General features: G+C 33.7%; 1 protein-coding gene across 2 annotated transcripts in view; it reads right to left on the reverse strand.

Annotated features, from left to right (window-relative positions):
* Window positions 1-24,440, reverse strand: part of Mdga2 (MAM domain containing glycosylphosphatidylinositol anchor 2) — a 758,737-nt gene that overhangs the window by 98,311 nt on the left and 635,986 nt on the right. For both annotated transcript variants that reach the window (XM_076848261.2, XM_076848262.2), the window contains exon 9: window positions 18,894-19,163. In XM_076848261.2, the coding sequence (XP_076704376.1) occupies window positions 18,894-19,163 (270 nt within the window). The remainder of the gene's footprint in view (window positions 1-18,893; window positions 19,164-24,440) is intronic.

Here is a 24,440-nt window from a genome sequence, read left to right on the forward strand (position 1 = left end):
TACCTGGTCACAGAAAATATACTAATTGCAGCTTCTAAAGCATTATAAGGAAGCAAATCTGGGGAATAAAACAGTTCTTCCTAGGCTAAAAGAAGATGCTTGATTCCCCTGGAAATTAATTAAATATTTTAAGGAAGTTTATTGTCAATTGTTACTTTTTATTTGTCAGGCACTATGTTAATCAACTTGAATACATATTTTTTTTAATATTTACCATCTCCTGCAAGATAAAATATTTTTATTACCATTTTTATAAAGGATGAAAGAGAATATTAGTCATCTTCAGCAACTTGCCCTATAATCAAGTCACAAAGTTACCTTCTGAACTTAGGCTGTCCAAAGCTTATTGTACACTAACATCCAACACTTCTGGTATGGCTGTGCCTCACTGTGCACCCAGTTAAAGGGCTGAGTGGGGCTAAAATCCAGACTCTATTACTCTTGTCGTTACACGTGCCCTGGCACAGGAACACAATTAACTCAAGAAAAGAGCTTTTCTCTTCCATAATGCACACACAGATACTCAATAGACTTGTGGATTATACTAACAGCAAAAGAACCTCTGCTTATCTACTTTATCCTCTAAGAGTACAGAAACCTAAATGATAATTTTATCCCTGGGATTCAACCATATTTGCCATATTATATCATTATCTGAAAGTAATATCAACTCAAGAATTCATACAGATAAGGTTTGACTGACTAAATCTCTAGAATGAGAATAACAAGCGTTTAAACATTTAACTCAGGAATAATGAATATACAAGCTGAAAATATATACACCCAGTCTTTCCTAAAGCTATACTGTATCTTGAAACTGAAGAGTTCCCCAGTATCTAAAAGCTTTGTATTCATTTAAAGGACCATTTGTTGGGGTGTGTGCATGGAGGGAGAACAGATGGATGAAGTGACCCGGCAGCTCCCAGGCTGAGGTCTGAATGTTCAATGGTGTACTCAGAGACCACATTAACTTCTTGGCAAGTGCTGGTGCTGCACACGTGGGTGGTCCATCACTGGATATGAATGTATTGAATGTCATTTAGGCAGGGAGAAAGAGGTGTTCAAGTGATTTGGAAAGAAGCCCAGAAGGTATGATGTTTATCTTCTAGGAACATTCATTTTCTCCAAAGCATATAACTTGAATTAACAAAGTGGATTTAGGTGTGAATAAAGAAAACTAGTTATTGAAACTACATCATTGTGATTCTCTAAGAATAAATAAGAGATCCGTGAAAATGACTCCAGGAGCAGGAAAAAAGATTAGAACACAAATAACTGTTCTTATCATATTGCTAAGAAGCACTGGACTGGCTCTCACTATGAAACAGGTTACCTGTCTGCAGTTAGATTCTGGGGCTTCTAGGAACTGTTACTTTGATGAGTTCTTTAAAAAGACAAAGTTCATTAGAATGATGAGAAAAGGTGATTTAGTAAGTAATACTCACTTAAGTCATGTGAAATTATGAAACTTTGATTATAGTCTCTAGTTTTAAACTGAAAAAGAAATTACACAAGGAAAGTCTTTATTGATTTTCTCAACTTACAGCCCCATCACAAAATATCCCTGGAGAAAAGATGCCAGATCAGGTTGTGGGCTATCATGTATGGAATCTCTCTCCTGACCACTTTGAGTCTGGTTTCTGGCATGCCTTTGGAACATGTTCTGCACTGTTCTCATCCATTAATCATCCCTTCAGGGTGATGGACAGAGGCCAGGTGCTGAAATAGATGCTTGGAGGATTGGGAGATGGCTTTGATTCCATTGAACTAAAAAGTCCTCTGATTCTTTCACAGATTGGTTTTATAACCACTCAATATCAGTTGGAAAATCCAAATATACTATGTGTTAAACTAGACCTTAAGAAAAAGAACAGAAACTCTACACATGTAATATACATATACAGATGTGTGAATTTTCACATGGAGTTTTATTTTCTTGTATTATTCTCTAGTACCTTTTTAAATAAGGTTCTTTTCCCTCAGGGAAAACTGAAATTTCAGGTTGCTTCTTATCCTCTTCAAATCAAATCTAATACAGATATTCAAATACTGTAAGAGAGTCGTGAGAAATAGCACTGGACTCTTATACCCTTACTTCTTATGCTAATATCTGTTGAGGGCCAGGGGGAGTGGGGATGATGCATGGCATTTTTCCAGAAGGGAGTGGTTGAGAGGTGAAGCCAGGGAGCCATTGAGATGATGATGGTTATGTTAAGCTGTGTATTCAATTGTATATAGACCTTTACTGTCCGGCAGTAGGGCGCCTCAGTCCACTACTTTGGAGTTCCCTTGAGTTCTTTTGAGGGATCCCAAAGGGTAGGCGTGGAGCCTGGGGGAGAGCTGGGAGAGTTCCCGGAGAGTGTGCATGGAGTGCTGGTGGAGCTCGGGCAATAAAGTTTCCTGTTTGAACATACAAGTGCTTTGTGGCGGCCCGGTGATTTGTGCCCAGCCAGACTGCGGCAAATATCTGTGCTTGCCCTTTATTCCATCAGCACTGAAAGCCTCTGCTTACAAAATAGTAAGCACCCCAAACCTGAACTAGGCCTTTCTAATTCAACTTTTATAGGCAACCTTTACTTCCAATATATTAGTCTGTCTATATTCTTTGTGAAATAGTCATTACCTCTTAAAGCAAGGAATATAACTTACAAAAGAGAATGGTGGTTATCGTAAAAGAAAATACTGTGAGGAGTAACTAGTTAGAGCCCCAAATAAAGGAAAGTGTTTTGAAGATTATTAGAGAGGAAAAACAAAGGATTCTTGTAAAACACTTTTTAAAAGTTATTTCACATATATAGTAACACAATATGGATTAGAACATATATATGTAAAACATAATTAGCACTAGAGACTAGGCAACACTTTCTATTCCTGAGCCTACTTTAGTTGGTAAAACCATACATTTACTCGGTAGTACCTCAATAAGGCATAATTTACATATAATAAAATGCATACTTTTTAAAATTTTTATTTATTTTTTAGTCATACATGACAGTAGAATGTAATTTGACATATAATGCATACATGGAATGTACATACATCAATCATATTGTCTATTCTGCTGCCCTTCCTATACTCCCTACTCCTCCCCTCCTCTCCCATCCTTTCTCTCTATCCACTCTAATGTGACTCACTTTTTTTTTCTTTTTCTAATTACAACATCATATATGTATTCCGTATTACAATGAGGTTCTCCTTCCATCTTCCGTGCAACTCCCCTTCTCCCTCTTTTTCCCTCCCACCTCTCTTCCCTATTTAGTGGTAGTTGTCTTCTCATGCTCTTCCTCCCTATCATATTTTGAGTCACCCTCCTTATATCAGAAAAGACATTCGGCATTTGTTTTTTAGGGATTGGCTAGCTTCACTTAGCATAATCTGCTCTAATGCCATCCATTTGCCTGCAAATGCCATGATTTTATTATTTTTTAGTGCTGAGTAATATTCCATTGTGTATAAATGCCACAGGCTGGTAGACCAATGGTACAAAATAGAGGACACAGAGACAAATCCACAAAATTACAACTACCTTATATTAGACAAAGGTGCTAAAACCATGCAATGGAGAAAGGATAGCATCTTCAACAAATGGTGCTAGGAGAACTGGAAATCCATATGCAACAAAATGAAATTGAATCCCTTTCTCTCACCATGCGCAAAAGTCAACTCAAAATGGATTAAGAAGCTAGGAATCAGACCAGAGACTCTGTGTCTAATAGAAGATAAAGTTGGTCCTAATCTTCATCACATAGGGGCAGGCCCCAAATTTCTTAATAAGACACCTATAGCACAAGAGTTAAAACCAAGAATCAACAAATGGGACGAATTCAAACTAAAAAGTTTTTTCTCAGCAAGAGAAATAATATGCCAGGTGAATAGGGAGCCCACATCCTGAGAACAAATTTTTACCTCTCAAACATCAGATAGAGCTCTAATCTCTAGAGTATACAAAGAACTCAAAAAGTTAAACAACAAAAAAGCAAATAACCCAATCAACAAATGGGCCAAGGACTGGAACAGACATTTCTCAGAGGAGGACATACAATCAATCAACAAATACATGAAAAAATGCTCACCATCTCTAGCAATCAGAGAAATACAAATTAAAACTACTCTAAGATACCATCTTACTCCAATAAGATTGGCAGCCATTATGCAGTCAAACAACAATAAGTGCTGGCAAGGATGTGGGGAAAAAGGTACACTTGTACATTGCTGGTGGGACTGCAAATTGGTGCAGCCAATTTGGAAAGCAGTATGGAGATTCCTTGGAAAGCTGGGAAGGAAACTACCATTTGACCCGGCTATTCCCCTTCTCAGACTATACCCAAAAGACCTAAGAAGAGCATACTACAGGGACACAGCCACATCAATGTTTATAGCAGCACAATTCACAATAGCTAAACTGTGGAACCAACATAGATGCCCTTCAGTAGATGAATGGATTAAAAAATGAATACTTTTTAGGTATAGATTTTGATGAGTTTGGAAAAATATATTACTATGTAATTAGTGTCCCAATCAAGATATAGATTTCCTCACTGCACAAAGTTAGTATGTTTCCCTTTGTAATAAATCACCTCCATCCCCAATCTCAGGCAAATAAGAATCTACTTTCTATTACTAAGATTAGTTTTACCTATTCAGGAAACTCATATAAAGGTAATGACAAAATATGTACATTATGTGTCTATGTCTTTTCACTTAACATATTGTTTTTTAATTCTGTTCATCCATAATATTGCATGTGTTCGCAGTTCTTTATGAATATGGGACTCGGTAAAATTCCACTTCATGAATAGATAAAATGTTGTTTATCCTTCCCTTGTTGATAGATATTTGGGTTGTTTCTAGTTTGAAACTATAACAAATGAAGCTACTTTGAAAGTATGTATGTTTCTGCATAAACATACAGTTTAATTTCTGTTGGGTAATCATCTGGGAGTAGAACTAATCCTTTGGTAAGTGTATATTTAAGTTTATTAGGAAAATGACAGGCATTTTTTTTAAAGTAACCTCATTCTACATGCCCACTGGCAGTGTATGATGGTTTCTGTTATTCTATATCCTCACCAACACTTGGTATTGTCAGTTGTTAACTTTGGCATTATTACATATGTGTAACATAATAACTGTAGTTTAAATTGCATTTTTCTGATAACTAGTGAGGGTAACCGTTTTCATAAGATTATGAATCAATTATTTTCTGTTCTGTGAAATATATATTCTAATCTTTTCCAATTTTAAATTGGATTGTTTCCCTTATTTAGTTATAAGAATTATTTATATTCTCTAGATGGAAGTCCTTTTTTGTTGTTTGGTTTGCAGTGCTTGGGGTGGAACCCAAGCTCTTGCAGATGCTAGGCAAGTGCTCTACTACTGAGCCCCACCCCAGTCCTTAGATATATAAGTCCTTTGACAAATACAGGTAGTTCAAATATTTCTTTGCTTTTTTTTTAGTTGTAGATGAACACAATACCTTTATGAAGATCCAACCCAGTGCCTCACACACGCTAGACAAGCACTCTACCACTGAGCCACAACCCCAGCCCACAAATATTTTCTAGCAGTCTATGTCTTGTCTTTTCATTTCTTAATGATATTTTTGCAGGAACAGAAAGAAGACTGGGGTTTTAATGAAATCTAATATTTTTATGAGTGGTGCTTTTATTGGCTTTCTAAGACATTTTTGCCTTTTCCAAATTTGTATGAATTTTGTCTTGTGTTTTGTTCTAGAATGTTATAATTTATCATCTTACATGTATATCTACCATCAATTATGTACTCCCAGGTAGTATGAGGAATTATTTTAAATGTATTTTTTCCTTGTAGATTTTCAGTTGTTCCAGCACAATTTATTCAGACAACTCTCTTTTCTCCGATATATGGTACTGGAGACTTTGAAAAAAAAAATCTCATTTGATCATATATGAATGATATGTGTATCCATAGAGGTCTATTTCTGCATTTTGTATTCTGTCCCATTGATCTTTCTTTACAAACACACACACACACACACACACACACACACACACACCCTACAGTGTTTGAATTATTGTGGTTTTATGGTGAGCCTTGAAGTCAGGCAGTACAACTTGGTTCATTTTTTTTTTTTTTCCTACATAGGACTACCTAGAGGAGTTGAGTCATAGTTTTCCACATAAAATCTAGAATAAACATTTCACTTTCTACAAAAACAAACCAAAAAACAAGATGTATGTTTAGGGTTACATTCAATCTATAAATCAATTTGGACAGAATAAACATCAAAACAATATTGACTCTTCCAATCCATGAGCATGTGATATTTCTCCATTCATTTGGGTCTTATTTTACTTAGGAATAATTTTTACTTCAGAGTAAATATTTCTCAGTGAACATATATTTTATTAAATTTATTCACATGTGGGATCATTAGAAATTATTTTTTTACATTTAAGTTTCAAATATTTGTAGATATCACAGTTGGCCCTGTCTATTCATGGATTTAACTACCCATCACTGGAAAATATTTGGAAAAAAATTGTAGCTGTTTTGAATATATACAGACTTGTTTTGGTCATTATTACATAAATATCATAGCATAGCAGCTATTTACATTGTATTCAGTAGTATAAAAATCTAGAGATTATTTTGAATATAAAGGAAGATGTGCATAGATTATATAAAGGACTTGAGCGTCTGCAGATTCTGGTACGTGTAGGAACCTGCAGATATTGAGGAACAATAGGATTTAGAAATATGACTATTTTTTTCATACTGATTTTATACTACATCATTACTAAATTAAAAAGGCTTTCCTATAAATTCCTTAGACTTTTCTACCAAAACAATCATATGATTTGTAAATAGTGTTTTACTCCTCTTTACCAATGCATCTGAAACATTTTTCTTGTGTTTTTGCAGAATAAGGACCTCCAGAATAACATCTGTGACTGTTGAGACTGAACACTTTTGTCTTGCTCCTAATCCTAGAAGGAAAGTATTCAATCAGCATATTATCCACTGTGAAGAGCATTCCATATGGACTTGAAATAATGTATAGTTTATAACATTGAGTACAGTAAATCAATATAACTTGCTTCATAGTAGTTAATATCTTCTAAAACTTCTGTGATTTTTGTCTATATAATTCTTCCAATTATTGATTGATAGGTATTAAAATGTACAACTAAAATTAAGAAAGTCTACTATTCCTGGTAGTTCTTTTTACATGAATTTTGAAGCTCTATTACTAGGTGTACACATATTTAGAACCATTATGTCTTCTTTGTAAATTCTTGTCTTATTATTAAATGTGGCTTTCAATATCATGAAATCTACTTTTTCTGATAATCAGATAATTATAGCCACTTTCTTATCTTCTTGTTTGCATGTTATGTACTTACCCTTTTCCTTTCAGTGTTTTTGTATTTGAAGTGTATTTCTGGTGAACAGCAGGAGGTATTTTATAGATAGCTTGCTTCAAAAAAAAAAAAAAAAAATCAAGTCCTACACTTTCTGACTGCTAACTGGAATGTTAGATTCATTTACATTTAACATAATCTGTAACAAAGCTAAAACATTTTGCTTTTTGTTTTCTTGGTCCTTTCAGCATTTTGTTTATATCTTGCTTTTTTCCTGTGGTATTTTGAATAAATTCATTTATATTTACGTTGCTTTGATGAACCGCTTTAAAAAAAATGTCTAAGAAGTTTTTGTGTGGCTTAAACTAGGCAATTTTAACATATCCCTTCTATTTAGAGTCAATATTGCATCTCTTCATATATCACATTTCACACCTCTCTAAGGTCCTCATTCACTTCTCATTTGCCACTTCACAAATGTTAACAGCACAATTCAAATTAATCTCCTTACTTGAGCTATTGTTATCAGATTTGATTTCTAAATATGTATGAACTCTAACTAATATGTCATTAAAAGGTACACTTTTCTTAAAGGGCCAGATATTAAAGATTTTAGGCTTGAATCAAAGGATTGCTTTGCTTCAACTCTCCTGGGCTGCTGTGCTCTATAGGCCCTACATAAATACTGTGGAAATCCTGTTCCAACTAACCTTTATTCATAAACACAGTTGACAGACCTCAGGCTGTGAGCACTGTTTATGCAAATGTTTATTAGGAAAATCACAAGAAAAAAGAAATATCTTTCTTTATCTTTTCCCATTTATTTACTCTATCTTGTCTGCATTTCTTTTTCTATATATCTATGTTTTCTTTGACAACATTTGCCTTCACTCTACAATTATCATTTGTCATAATGTATTTTAATGGTACAGTTTTATGAACTACCAATTCTTTAGCTTTAATTTTTCATGAAAATATATTTATTTAACTCTAATTTTTCAAGTATATTTTCACTGGATACAGAATTACTGGATTATAAAATTGATGGCCTTTTCAAAAGATATTTAAAAATTTAATGATGTTTTTCCTTTGCCTTCTGTCTTGCATTATTCTTAATGAGAAGATAATTGTTATGCATAACATCAGAATATCATTGTTATTCTGGTTGCTTTCAGGGTTTGATCTTCTCTTTGGTCTTTCCTGCAATAAAATTTATGTATACCTTCATCTGATTTTCTTTGTACTTTTCTTGTTTTCTGTACCATGATATGCTTAGGGGTTCAAGTGTTTCATAAATTTGGAGAAATTTTCAGCCTTTTTAAATACATTTCTTTTAATATTTTGAAGATGGTACTTCATTATCTTCTTGTATATCAAGTTGTCAGAAGTCGATGTGAATATAATTCCAAATCCTATATAAATAAATGATCATCTTTATCTCTATAGAAACTTTATGAAATTCTTTTTGTCATTGATGTTCCTAAATCTCATTAAAAATCATTAAAGCACAAAACATTTTTTTCTTCCTAATGTATTGTTGCTAACATGTGAGCCCTTTCACAAACATTTAGCTCTTTTAATTTTTTTTTCAAGTTAAAAAAAAAGTTATTTTGTCTTCATTTCATTTTATTTCCCTATTTGATCTCCTCCTTCTGGGAATCCTATTCAGCAGATATGAATCCTGCTGCTTTCATCTTCCATGTCCCTTAAAGTCACTTCCTCTTTATGGTCTCTGCTGGGAGGTTTCCTCAGCCAGATCTTCCACACTCCTGGGCTACATTTATTCTGTAAATTTCATCTAGCAAATTAATTATTAATTTCAACAATTATATTTTTAAGCTTATTATCACTAAATGGTTTGTCTTCATTGCTGTTTTTGCTGTGTCATACTTTTTGTATCTTCCTTGCTTTCCCTGAGAATGAATGTTATGTATTTAAAAATATTATTCTGTTTCTTATTCCTCCTATCCAATTCGAAATAGATAATTCCATTCATCTTCTTTCTCTCATAATAGTTTTGTTCTGAATTTTGTGTCTTAATCCTAGGAGAACTCCAGCTGCCTTGGCTGGCACTGCCTGCAAGAGTGAGGATGGCCTAGGCTCTTGCTTACATTCCTCCAGGTAAAGGAAAAGGGTGCTTCAGAATGAGAGGTATTGGTTGCAGTACCAGTTTCATCATTCTCTATCTTCTTATACCTCTGAAGCTAACTTCATATCCAGTAGCTAGCTACAGTGGGTGGTGGGGAGATATACCCATGGACTAGAACAGGGTGGGCAAGCATGGGCCACAGTAGTGTGGGCAGGAGGTGTGCAAGCCTGGATGTGTAACCATACTTTTCCAAGCCCTTATTAGCATAAATATGGACAAATAGTGTTGACCCTAGTGCTATATAAATCTCTAGCACACTCAAGTGTCAACCCATGTTGGGTCCTCTCTTGCCCTACAAGAGCTCTATCTCTCTAATTTCCCCACAAGAATAAATTTTACTCTTCTGCACTCACTCTTCAATTGTCTATGGACTTCATTCTTCAAGTTTGGGAGATAAGAACCCAGAAAGAAGAAATTGGCAGTGAGCTTCTGGCTCTGCTACAATGCTGGAGGGCATAGCCCATCATTAAGAGACACAATCCCTGTCAATCAATGGTACTGGAATGAAAGGGCTTTGCCAGCTTAGCTCCTCAGATCAGATGTCAGCAAGCATCTCTTGCCTTGATTAGCTGTTAATACCTTACCACAGGTTTTCTCAGTTCCAGAGGACTGTAACTTAGGCAGACTCCAACTACCAGTAGAAGTGGAAAAATTCTGGTTTTACCTATGCCCTTCAAAAGTTTTCTCCATCCAGTGTTCAAAATTTCTAATACTCCAGCCTCAGTTACTGCTGTTATCCTAGGGTAGCACTTCTCTCAGGAATGGTCAGCTTCAAAGAGTATGTGTTGGGATAGGGGAAAAGGAAGAGAAGGAACTCCAGGAGCCAACCACCTTGCCTGCCCTTATCGTGGTACACTGTGTTCTCTAGCCAGGCTCTATTCTCTCTCAATTTCCCTGACTAATATTTCAAGTTAGAGTAGATCCTTCCTGCTCCATGGTAGAGATATACAATCACTTACCCAGAGTAATATACAGAAGGAAAAAAATTCACGTTCAATACAAAGTCCTCTCTCAGACTATCCCTAGAATAGCTTATTTTGTTCTTTTGTATCAGTCTAATAATCTCATCACACTTCTCTCTCCCAGTCAGAGCTCAAGTGTGTATTGAATACTGACTATTTCTCTGAGATCAGTCATCCCTTAGCCAATCTCCAACATTTTTCGGTAGTATTTTTTTGTGTTGTGTTACTGAAATAGAAAGAAACTTCTCTATGGATAAATATGGAAATCCTCTTTTCTTACCTTTCTATAATCATAATGTTTTTCATTTAAATCATTTCACATTGATTAGCTAAACTGATACTCTCAAAATTATGTGAATCTTGTGAAGCAGACTTCTCATTTCCAATTCTATAGCTAAATTAACCAAGGTCACAGATTAAATGGCTTGTATAAGGCTGAACTGTTAGAAGCCATCTATAGCTTTCACCTAAGGGACAACTATCCTTAGGCAATGACCAAGGGATAAAAACTACAAACACAATAAATTATCCAGAAGAGTTCCATCAGAACCAAGATAATTCACTTCTACTGTAAAGGTAAAATTTCTAAGCTGATTCTAAGCCGCAGAGCCTGAGTTAAAGTGTAAAAAACCGGACATTGTAAAGTTTCTAAATTGCAGGGCTTGGGTTAAAAAGTAAAAGACCAAGTATTGTTAAGTTCCTTTGCTACCCCCAAAACCTGTAATCCCTGTAGCTGTTAAGACAATACCCAACTGCCCAGTAAATATTCTCACTGACTCCTCTGGTTGTCTAATAACTTGGGACTCTGAGTAGCCCGGCACGTAGGCATCCAAGCCCCAAAACCAATCAGTTTAAATGTGTACCCCGCTTAGAAGTGGACAATCACCCCCGTCCAATCTGTTCCCGCCAATGAATGTACTAATCATGTCCCAGAGTTGTTGTTCAATTTTCCCGTGCCTCATGATGATTTGTTCTGATGTATGCAAAGCCCCCACCCCCTCCAAAAAGTGTACTTAAGCACTGCTTGACCTCTGCTCTGGGCTCTGGGCTGCTCTATCTTCCTGAGTGAGCCTGGAGCCTCAGCATGATGAATCAATAAAACCTCTTCTGCCAATTGCATGAAGCTGGTCTCTTGTGGTCTCTCCCTCCGACGCTTCGCCGGACCCTTATACTATGCTCCATGTTTTAATATGATTCTATGATTTCTGATATGACATTTCTCTTACAACTACTATAGGCTATGGTAGTTAACTCAGGTTTCAAGAAAATATGATATACTAGGTGGCTTAAACAACAGAAATTGATTTTGTCACATTTTGCAGGTTGGTTGGTTTTGGTGAGGGCTCTCTTATTGACTTGCAGGCAGCCACTTCCTCACTGTGTTGTCACATGGTTGAGAAGAGTGAGAAATCAAGTGTCTCTTCTTATTTAGGCACTAATCCTATCAACTCAGGGGCCTACCCTCATGACCTCATTTAACCCTAATTGCCTTCCAAAGGGCCCCTCTCCAAATATCAACACATAGGGAGTAAGGGCTTCAACATATGAATTTGGTTGCAGATGCAAGTCAATACATAGCAGAGGCCATCCCAATTTTTCTGTCTTGTGTTTTATTTCTGGATGCACCTGGATTTTTAATTTTTAATTTTAATTTAATTATCCTGAATCCAATCATCAGTTTTGTTACCTTCCTTCTGCCTTTGCCATATTACCAAATTTTATATTTAACTCTTTTTAAAAAAATCTACTTTAATTTTGCTAATCTGAATTAATTTGCATATTTACCATATTCTTTAACTCTTACAAAAGAATTTACACCTAAACTCTATCTGGTTTATTACTTCCCATTGAAATGTTATTCAGAAATTAGCATATCAGATGAGTCACTGATTTTCTTAATTTGTCAATATTTTAAACCATCTGAAGTTAATAAAATATAAATGTTTCAACTCTACATTAGATTAATTTTTGATATTGTAATGCTTTGCTTTTAAAAGAGTACAGTAATAGATCTTGATAACCACATTGCTTTGAATTTTTCACTGAAGAAGTTACATAATTTTATAACAAAGAAAATGAGTGACACAGAGAATTTTAAAAAGCCATCAAATTGCTGTGACAATATTACAAAATTAAATTGGGGTTTTCATTTATGTATGTTATATTGATTACTCATGACATGCTTACTGGAAAGAAAATAAAATTTGTCTAAAATATCATATAAACTTAGATATATAGTAAAAGTATATGTTTTAGTACATTTTTCTAAGTGATATGCCTAACTTCTTTGATTAATGCTTAGATTTTTATCCCTACTTTTTATAATTCTGTATAGGTTCACCTATGTTTCATCTGTCTTACTTATCCAAAAATTTATTTAGCACCACTCATAAAATAAAATAATCACTGAGTTGTGTCAAAAAGATCTTGAATTATTTTAATCTTGGTTTTCTGAGCCTTGGTTAACCTACCAAGGGAGGGCAATCCTATCTGTTCTGCAAATGTATCAGGGTTTGTTGAAATGAGAAGGATTATATGTGGAATCACATTATACAGTATAGATTGCTATACATTAAGATTCATTAGGAATTATTATGTATTTTCTACTTGAGTTTATTTTCTATTGTACAACCACAAGGAACCTAATTATTTTATTACTCTAAATTTGGAAGTGATTTCTTCCCCATTCCCTCTGGATAAGAGCAAACTCCAGCCAACAGGTTGACTAGTCTTGTAAGACTTAGAACAGAGAATCTAGCTAAGTCAATATTGGATTACTGACACACAGAACTACAAGATGATAAATTTTGTTGTTTTAAGAGGTTAAATTCATATTAATTTATTATGCAGAAATTAGTAAGAAATATTGTATCCTCCATTTCATTGTGGTTATCAATAAAATCTTTTAAGAGTCCATGATTAAATTACTTTTCTTATCTTTCAAAATTATTCTGACTCTGAATGTTCATCGCTCTTGAAAAGGGGGTTTAAATATCAGTAGTGATACAATGGTTACAGAGATAAAACCATAGACCCAGGAATTTCCTTGATGCTCTCAATTTGTCTTCATTGCAATCTTTTCAATTAAAATGAACTTAAAATATAGAGGAGATAAAGTCTGATTTAATCTTTTTATAATAAAATCTATACCCATTATTATTTCAGATAAAACAATATGCCTAAATTATGTCTGAAATTATTGGGAAGCATTCCCCAAAAAAGTGTGAATATGATTTTACTCTGCCTGCATTGTGGAAGTAATGGTTAGAATTTCAGTAGCCATTAGGGCTATGAGATGGAAGAGCCCTAATGCCTGCAGATTTTGTGGAATACAGTCATTATAGTAGTCTTAGAAATGACTCATTGGCATCTTAACCTGAGTGAAATAATTTTGTCATATTTAAATTATGATTACTTGGAACTTATTGATACTTTCAGATGCTCTGCAAATATTGACCTATTATTAATTTGTGAATCATAAAATAATGTTACCACAATCTGCATCCAGTCACCTGACTAAAGAGCAACATAACCCTGATAAAATCATACACAAAGGTCTCCATAACTCTAGAAGAGGAATACCCAAAGGACCATATTTCAGAGTAAAATACCTTGTGTACAAAGGTACAGAGTTTAAAGAGATGTAATGATTTGGTAGAGAGCAGCAAACTTAATTTGAATTGAGTTTGGATTAACCAGTAAAACAGAGTGAGAGCTGAAGAGTTATATTTTCACTAGAATATTAATGAATAGATTGAAGACGTTGAAAAATTTGCATATCATCCTATTGGCCTGCTGAGCATTACTGTTTCTCACTTAAGTGTAAGATAGGTTGTCCAGAAACATCCCCAAAATATGGAAAGTAGACTAAAAGAGAATGAGGTTGCAAGTTCAAAGATCAGATACAAATTTATATCTCAGAAGACCATATATAAGACCTAAAAAGAGCAATAGAAATCAAAATGAAATAATAATTGCAAGATATTTTGCAAATAAAAAACTGGTGATGTTTTTGAAAGAGTGTTTATTGTCCTATTACTGGTTTCCAATATTGTACTTCACATCTAGTAGATACCTGTAAATAGTGTTACTTTTATACTTAATATAATTTGTAGTTTATACAGTAAAATATTATAGAATATATATTCACTGTTGGAAAGGACATCATTCTTTAATATTTTAATTTAAATTTAATTGGACTCTATGCATGTACTATCTGGAAGTTAGAAGGGCACTTCACTTTTACTTTATGGCCTATATAGGAAACTTTGCTTGCAATTTTATTTTGTACTTATTTTCTTTGGCATATAATCTAGTATAATAAAAAGCAATGCTAATATTGTCACAGGAGAGTTTCTACATTTTTTTAAGTTAACTCATCAAAAACCATAAAAGAAAATTTCTTTTTAACATCATGCATTTTCTTTTTGTCTAACTTGTTTATCCAATGACACATAAAAATTCTAACAGAAACATTATCAGAAGCAGCATGTTAAAAGGAAGAAATATAGAGAAAGAATGGTTACTGGAAGCATAATTGAAATAATTTAGAACTGATTTCTCAATTGCTAAATATTTAAGAATATTGATTAGAAAAATTCAAGACATAATTAAAAACTTTATGAATCAATGTGGCATTTTGTTATAAATATCCTAATTCTTTATGTTGAAAAAAATAAAAGTTTCCTTCATCTTAATTTCTGATAATGTCAATAGAATCTGTTCACAGATCCTCTTTCATTTGCTTTTATAGATAATCAATTTCTGGAATTTTTTTGTCTGCACTGTTGTTTCAATTCCATGATACTGTGGTTTTAATTCTGTGGCATTGCTGTGGGTCTTTGCTAATGGATAGCTTAAACCAACCCAGTACTGATGGAGGTGGTCAATGAAACCTCCCAGATCATTTTCCCTCACTGGCTCTCTCTCCTGCATCTATAAGCTTGTTCCAATTAGGTGTTCAGGAACCATGAACAATCATGGCCTACATCTATGCTGAATTGTGAAGTGCTCAGCACTCTAGCCTTGCTTATGTCGTCAGAGGGGCAGATACCTGGTAAAGCAGTTCTATTCATCTTGCAGCATTTTAAAGGGAGGAGTCCTTTGAAATAGTGAGTTACAATATCTACTAGTCATCTAAGACTGACATAAAAAATTACCACAAACTGGGTGGCATAAGATATTATTCACTCACAGATCTAGAAGCTAGAAGTCTGAAGCCAGGGTCTTACTAGGCTAGACTTGTTACAGAGGCCCCAGAGTGGAATAACTTGCTGCCTCTTCTAGCTTGAGGTGGTTGCAGGGGTTCTGTGAGCTACAGCTGCACTATTTCATTCATGATCACATTGCCTACTTCACCCTCCAGCTACGTCTGCTTCTCTCTTCTAAGGATACAATTTACAGCATCAGAGCTCACAGATGACCCACGAGATGCTTCTCCTCTTAAAATCCTTACCTTAGTCACATTGGGCCATGTAATATGATATTCATAGATTCCAGGGATTAGGACACAGGCATATGTTTTGGGGGTCCTCAGTTAGCTCACTACAAAATACATGTTTTGTTTCCAACTTGAACTACTCTTTCACCCTCACCACATTTCATTTAATTTTTTTTCAGACAGTTTTCTTTCATTCAATCAGTAAATCTTTTGTCCAGCCTTCATCCATTTAGTCGCTTCAGACTGCTGAGTTTTGTTTTGCTTTATTTTTTCTGGATCAAGCTATGTATTACCATATTACATAGAATGACACTCAACCTTGCCACATAAGAATAAACTTAGGTCTTTGAGAGCATTTAAGATTTTTTTTTCAAAAGGTGAATATTTGGCTGTTTTGAACATGTCATAAAGTCAGTTCATGCTGCAGTTGAAATCTGCTGTAATGGTAAAGATCTATCTATTAAAATACAAATGTTTATTTCTATGATACATAAGCACATTTGGATAAGTTTGAAAGTTCATAGGTTAATTCCAATAAATTAATATATCACATTACTCTTTAGAATTTGTAAAGATTTCCACAGAGGAACAGGGGAATGGTCTCTGGGTTCCTACCATAACAAACAAAGCTTACTTAAACTGTACAAAATTGTTATAATATTATCATATAAAATGCAAAACCCAATATTTTGTAGAATTGTAGAAAATATTCTCTAAAAACTAGGCTGGTTATTTGCTTCTACTTTCATATTACCCAAATATCTTACCCTACCATCTTATTTTGCCTAACAGGGAAATATTTTCACATGCCCTCTAATGCCTTAGTAAGCACAATCCCACTTTCTCACCCCCTACTCTGACACATCACACCCCATGATAAATAAGATAAAAATGGGAATAAATGTTTCAGCTTTCCTGGAAACTAAAATAAGCATAGATGTTAGTGCCTTATAGTTCAGTTTGTACATTCTGGAGTGCACTGAGATCAAGTCAGTATAAAACATATATGGCAAGTGAAGAAATGATCTTGATAATTAATTATAAAAATAAACTTGTAAATTTTTCTTCGTGAATTTAGTTTTTAAGAAGTACAGAAATTATCTTTAAAGATCTATTTTGTGGATAAAGAATAACTGAATCTTTGAATATTTTCTATTCTCTAATAACTGTTAGTTTCGAAGAGTATTGAATTGTGGAAATTCATAAGGAATACTGCTTCTGATATATTTTGATAGAAGAAATAAATAGTCTTTCAAAGTTCCTTCTAGATACTCTGAAAACCAGATCCTAAGAAAACATCTCTTCCAATATATATTTTCCTGGATTATATTGTATTTGGGATTCAATTGCCTCCTTTTCTCTTTTTTAAAACAATATTTCATTTATGTGGAGATCTTGAAACGATAAAGTTGGCCTAAAGATTGAAAAGTGCACACTGGAAACAAGTTAATGCATGGGTCTCCTTCTCTTTCCATGAGGCAATGCAGAATGTATTTATTCCATTCCGTAGTTATCAAATCTACTTGTGGCGTCTTATAGATTGTGAGTGAGACAATGAAGCTTAGTGTTTCTTCTGATCTCAACTTGTCTTCTAGTTCAAAATTAGAATTTGAGTTACATAATATAGAACAAATAAAAATCTTGAAGAACAGCATGGACCTAAACCTTCTAGTCAAAAGGTGGGATACAATGTAATTATAGAGAATTATGAATTGCTTAAAGCCAAAAAGTTGAAGAAAAGGATGTAATTAATTTTAAGGAGTATTTCTGTTTTTTAGAGAATTCATGAATGAAAGCAAGATGATGACCTATTTGTGAAAGAATAACTGTCTTTTAAAAATTCTTATTGGTATGGAAAATAATGCATAAAAAAAGATTGAAAGTAAAGGAGGCATTTAAAATACCCACTGAGTAATAACCTACATTCTTTTTCCCTTGTAAATATTTCTAAATTGGAAGTCTGATCATCAGATAAACAGCAGTGTCCTAGGATCTTTTGGTTTTGCATTAGTAGTCTACTTTAAGAATCAAAATAGGAAAACCTTGGAGTGAAATAAACCTTAATGAAAAGCTTTGTGAAACTGAGAGGTGGCAAGATTCAGCTCACAATATAGTCATGCTCTTTGGTAAGTCAGGCACTTTACCTCTCTAATATTTCATTTCAGGAGGCAAAACTGGCTCAAAGCAAATTATATTCAGAGAGTTCTCTCGTAAGTAATAACAAAGAATTCATATGATTAGTGAACATTTTTTTTATGTCTGGAATATTTTAAACATTTTAATGTCCAGTTTCTTTTTTTCCTGATACACACTATTGTAAATAATGTTACCTAGGACAAAATAACAATGAAAATGAGTATTTCTTTTAATATATACTCAAATCCTGCCTCAAAAATAACATTCACTTTAGTATATAGCTTATGAAAATAATTTTTTAAAGTATTGAAGACAATACAGAGGAAATACTCAGAAGATAATGACATCAAAATTATCTGCACTTCTTCCTAATTTATTGTATACCAGACACACCTTATTATTTTCCCTTTTTCCTACCTTATTTGTGAAAATTTGGTAAGTCAAGGATAAAATGGAGAGTCATTCTATGTTGAAAGATAATAAATAAGAAATAAAACAAAATGATCCTGCTATTAAGAAAATCAGAGCAGATTTCTGTTTACATTTTGCAATCTGAGCTAAATAATGCTAGTTACAAAATTTGCCACTTTATTACTAATATACTAAAAGTAATGAATCTCATTACTCACTTCATCTGAATTACAATAAATTTCTATACAATTTTATTGGCACAGGTACAATTTTAACTACTATGATAGACTTGCCTTGAAAATAAACTAACAGAAACTCTAACTAAAGAAATACACTTTTCCTGGTAAAACTGCTCATTATGAAATGTTTTCATTCTCACAATGATATGGACCTAGGATCTCTTGTTCTAAGAATACAAAAAATATAAAAAAGCCAAACCTTTAGAATCCTACCTGTAACAAGAAAGCTGCATCTCCCGGCTCCAGCTTCATTTATGATGCTACAGTTATAAACCCCATAGTTTTCATTGGAAAGACTCTTCACTGGGTATTCTGTGTATTCCTGAGAGTCGAACTGACCCGTCCTTAATAACTTATTGCCCAAGCGCCACTCATAGGTCAGCACCCGGATTGGATAGGCTCTCAGTACCCTGCAGCTCATGGTGACACTTCGGTCCTGTCCTTGCCGGATTTCCAGAAATGCTGGTTCCACAGCAGGGGGATCTGTAGAAAAGATATATTAAAACAGATGAATGAGTCTTGCAATAAGCCATTCATATTGGCTATTCTTATTATGATAATCTATTCTTAAGAATATAGTCTGCAAAGAAGGAGGATAAGAGGTGGGTGGAGAACATATTTAGACCCAGGAATTTTGGCTATGGCTGGGAAATGTGATTTGCTGAGTGTGGACAGTAAATAAGCCTCATTGCTTCACAAAAGCATTTGCAGGTGAAACAAGCAGAGTTATTTATTTTTTTCTTTCTGTTTTCCAGAAAAAAAAAATTGTCATGACTATTTATATTGCCAGCCACCAAATGTTGTTCTTGATATGAAATACAGAATAAAGCTGAGGCTTCAAACTATTATAAGCATTTGTGAATTCTAATTATTCCCCTGTGAGGCACAGTCCATGGGCTTCTGGATACTCACTATTTAATAAAGTAGGCAACACAATTATATACATTTATTTTCTAAATTATTTGTTATGATATTATTTGTAAGTCATAATATTCATTTGTAAATTTTAAGCAAACTTTGCAAATCATACCACAGGTGGAGGTGTTTTTTAACCCATTGCAATGGCTCATTTAGCTGGTGTAGTTGTGATTTGTTTTATCAAGTAATTAAAATTTGCTACATTAGGTACCTAACCTTGTTTTTTTTTTTTGATGCTAAGATTTCCAATATTTAAATTGCACCCATTTAAAGTATATAAAATACACTTCTTTTATTATTTAAAGTGTAAAAAAAAATAGTCCTTGTCTTAAAAGTCTCAATTATCATAATAAATTAAACTTATTTCCTGAGCTGTAATGATGTGATTCACTCATTCTATCGAACTCTCTACAACCATTAAGGGGTACATTTCACAACATAATTTCCTCTTTTTTTTTTTTTTTTTTTTTGGTACCAGGCATTTAACTCAGGGGCATTCCACCACTGAGTCATATCCCCAGCCCTATTTTATATTTTATATTTTATTTAGAGGGTCTCACTGAGTTGCTTGGTGCCTCACTTTTGCTGAGGCTGGCTTTGAACTCATGATCCTCCTGCCTCAGTCTCCCTAGTCCCTGGGATTACAGGGATGTACCACCAAATTCCCTCCTTAATTAGATGTACATGCCTCCCCTGTGAGTTATGTTGTATAAAATCTGTACAACTGTATTCAATGGGCCTTACTTCAAAATTCTAAAAGGTTTTAAGACTACAACACTATGAGTGCCTAATATAATATTCTTTACATGTTATTTCATCTGTTTTTTTTTTATTTGTTTTAAGTAATATTGGCATCACTTCTCATTTTCAATCTTGGACTTATCTTTCTTACTACTTTCAGCAGATGATTTTAATATGCCTTATTTGTTTCAATATTATCCATTCTCCCAATTTTTTCCTTTAAGACTTTTTTCAAAAAGTGCTAAGAATTTTTCAAAAAATATGCAAGGAAAAACAAACAAAAAACTCCTGCCTTCCCATACTTCACAACAACACAGAAGGCAGACATTTATAAAACGTACACAATTGAATTATGAAAATAATTCCAGGTAGAAAGTAACGAAGAAATGAATGATATCATGAGGACTGACTAAGCAAGCAATTTTAAGAAAGGGGATATTCAAGCTGTGTCTTCCAGATACACAGGACATAGTCAGATAGGTACTCAGTAAGAGGTGGGCTTCCTGACAAAGCAGTAGGTGCTTGAGGAGGTAGGGGGAAGGGAGGGAATTTCAGAAAAATGCAAGTGGAGTAGCATAGTAGATGCACAAAAGACCATGAGGAGTTGGGAAGAAATAAACAAGGAGAGGCAGAGAGTCTATTTAAGGATCTTGAGTGTCATGCTATGGAGTTTTGAGTTTTATCCTATTTGTATTGGTGAAACTAAAAAAAAAAAAAAAATCAATAAAAGATATACACGATAAAATTATTATTATTGATGTTTGTATTAGCTTTTCATCACTATAATCAAAATACCTGACATAAACCATTTAAGAAGAAAAGATTTATTTTTGCTCACAGTTTCACAGTATTCAGTCTGTGATTGGCAGACTTTAAGGCAAAAACATCATGGTGAAAGGGCATGGCAGAGGATAAAGGGGACAGAGGGTAATGGTGAAGGGGAGAGAGGGAGAAAGGGAAGGGGGAGGGAGAGAGAGGGAGTAGGTATGGGGGAAAGAGGGAGAGAGAGAAGGGGAGGAAAGGGACAGATATAGTCCAAGGCTATATCCCCAATAACCTATTTCCTCCAGCTACATGCCACCTGACTTTGGTTTTCACCCAGTAGTTTATTCAAATTATTAATCCATCAAATTAATTTACTGATGGGATTACATCATTTATTATGTGTTTATTCACCTCTGAACACTACTGATTTACCGAACACACCATCTTTTGAGGGGACCTTCCAGATTTTAACCATATTATTGTTGTTACTATTATTACTATTTTAGGAAAAATGCTGTAACAGATAGGAAGAACATAAACCACGGAGAGAAGAGAAGTTACACAGAAAATACCACCATTGGTAAAAGCCTGAACTAAGGTGAAGTCAGTGGGACAATAAATGATACCTTAGGCAAGGAGGTAGACAATGCTGTCAGTATATAATGCTTTCCAACAAAGAGTGGGGAAAAGGACAGGCAATTTGGGGTATGTGAACATCTTGACTCTGTACATATAAGTCACACATTAGGAAAACCCAGTAAGCAAAGAGTTGCTTCATTTTTAAACATTCTGGTCATATTTGATTATCTTTTTGCTTTTGATTTTTTTACTTAACTGAATTTGGTCAGAAAGAAAAAGTACACTGTTTTCAATCCTCCAAATTTGTTGACATTTTCTATAGGTCAATATATACTAGATTTTTTTTCCCCAGTATGATTACAAAAAAGAAACAGTATCAGTTTTGGAATGTGACTAGGATTTGGGGGGGTCAAATCTGATAAGCAAGTTATCAGATTCTCTACATAGGTGTTTATTTTTGCCTACTGATTCAAGTTGGATTAACAGATGAAAGTATTAAAATCTTCTAATAGGTATTAGTTATTTTAAAATTTCTTCTTGTAGTTCCATCTCTTTGCTGCTTTATCTATTTCTAGGTTGTGCTATTAAGGACATGCAAATTAAAAATTGCATGAAATGAAGATTTCATCACTATAAACCAATCTTTATTCTTTATTTTTTGAAAGTCTACTTTGCCTAATATCACCCAGGCATTTATTTAATTAGTATTTTCATTTATATTCTTCCATGTTTTATTATTATGCCCTCAGTATCCTTATATATTACAAGCAACTCTTTTGAACAGCATGTGCTTATGTTATTATTTCAAGAGAGTCTGACAATCATTTTATTTTACCCTTAGCACTTAGCATTTACTATAATAGTGGACATATCTAGATACAAATGTACCTTCTTATTTTTTGTTTTCTATTTTTTCTGATGTTAATTTTTCATTGCCTTCTTTTAGATCAATGGATTAAATTATTATCACTAATTTTGTTACTACTGTTTGAGAATTTATCTACTGTTTCTATTATGTCGATTTTTCTAAAAATTGCAAAATGCATATACAGGTTTTCTAAAAAACTTCAGTTGATATTCTTACCACATTTATGGACAAAACAATCTGAGCATACTTTGTTCCTTTGACTCTCATCCTGACATAAGTTATGGGGTCAAGGATTTTGATTCTCTACTGCTTTCTAAATTCCTATTATACATTATCATTTTTTTACCTGAAATGTTTAAATTTATCTAGTCATATGCTAGCTTATTTGCTTTTCATTTCTTCTTTCATTATAGACATTCCATCTGTGGTCACTTTCCTTATTTCTGAAGTAATCATTTATAAATCTCTATCATATCTTTAGTGAACTCTCAATCTTGATTTCTAAAATATATATTTTAATTGTATTATTAAAATATTTCCCCAGGCATATAGTGTCATAGGTCAGCAGTTATTTTCTTTAAGCACATCAATAATATAATCTATTTTCAGTTGGCCTTATTTCTGTGGAGGGGTCAGCCCAAATTCTTACATTATGAAGTGAAAATATTTTTCTCTTCAAGTAACCTTCAAAATACCTTTGCCATTGGTATTCCACAGCTTCCATACAATAATTTTAGGCACAATTTTTTTTTTATTTATAGGTTTGAGATGTATTGGGCTTCTTAAATTTATTTATTTAAATTGGTGTCTTTCTTTGAAGAAACTGTAGAAAAATTCTCATAATTAGCTCTTCAAACAACTAGTCTGCTTGCTGCCTTCTTTAAAACCTTACTTGATCCCTTTTATCTTCCATACTTTTTAACCTCTCTTCCAAGTTTTTCATTTTTTTATTTGCCCTGTACTAAATTATTAATAAATTCTTCTGCACAGATTTTTTTTTTTTTTGTACTGGGGTTTGAACCAAAGAACACTTTACAACTGAACTATATCCTTAGTTCTTTATATATATATATTTTTTTGTTCTGAGACAGGGTCTCACTAACTTGCTGAGGTTGGCTTCTGACTTTTGTTCCTCATGCCTCAACCTTCTGAGTTGTTGGAATGAAAGGTATACACCAGCATGTCCAGCAGTTCATTAATTCTTTCTGCAACTCTGTTTAATTTGCTTAACTCATTCATTCTGTTTTTAATTCCAATAATATAGATTTAACTTATAAATTTTCTGCATAGTTCTTTTGTATACCTGCTATAACTCTTTTCTACAGAGAATGAATGTCCTCATTCTCTATAAATATAGTCAAGCTTAACTTTTATGTCATTAAACAAAGTAATTGTTTTGTTTTATACAATGTGATAATGACAAATGAAGTTTGAGAGTGTTTTCCTGCTGGTTTTTTCTCAAAGTTCATTGCTTCTGTGAGTTCTTGGTTAATTTTTACTCTTTGTTGTTGATTGTCCTTCAACTTTGATGTTGAAAATGAATGTTTCTCCTTCATCCAATGAAGATTTGCATCCATAGGCAACTATTAGCATTGCTGCCTAGCATCACGATAATCCAAATTCCTGGCTTGAGGCTTTTTTATACATTCATATGACATGAATATGAGTTAAAAATGCACACAAGTGCCAGCTAGTAATCATAATTTCAAGTATTAATTTCCATATCATTGTCAACTTCCTTACATCAAACTTGCAAGTTTCTTTTACTCCCTTGAGAGTGGAAATGTATAGACTGTGTTTACTTCAGCTTTAATCTTGTCATGTAGATGCCACCTTTGAATTCCAGCTGTTTGGGAAAAGGGATTACCAGTAGGACCCTCCCACAGTTA

This window comes from Callospermophilus lateralis, chromosome 3 (assembly GCF_048772815.1).
Source record: "Callospermophilus lateralis isolate mCalLat2 chromosome 3, mCalLat2.hap1, whole genome shotgun sequence".
Taxonomy (NCBI): Eukaryota; Metazoa; Chordata; class Mammalia; order Rodentia; family Sciuridae; genus Callospermophilus; species Callospermophilus lateralis.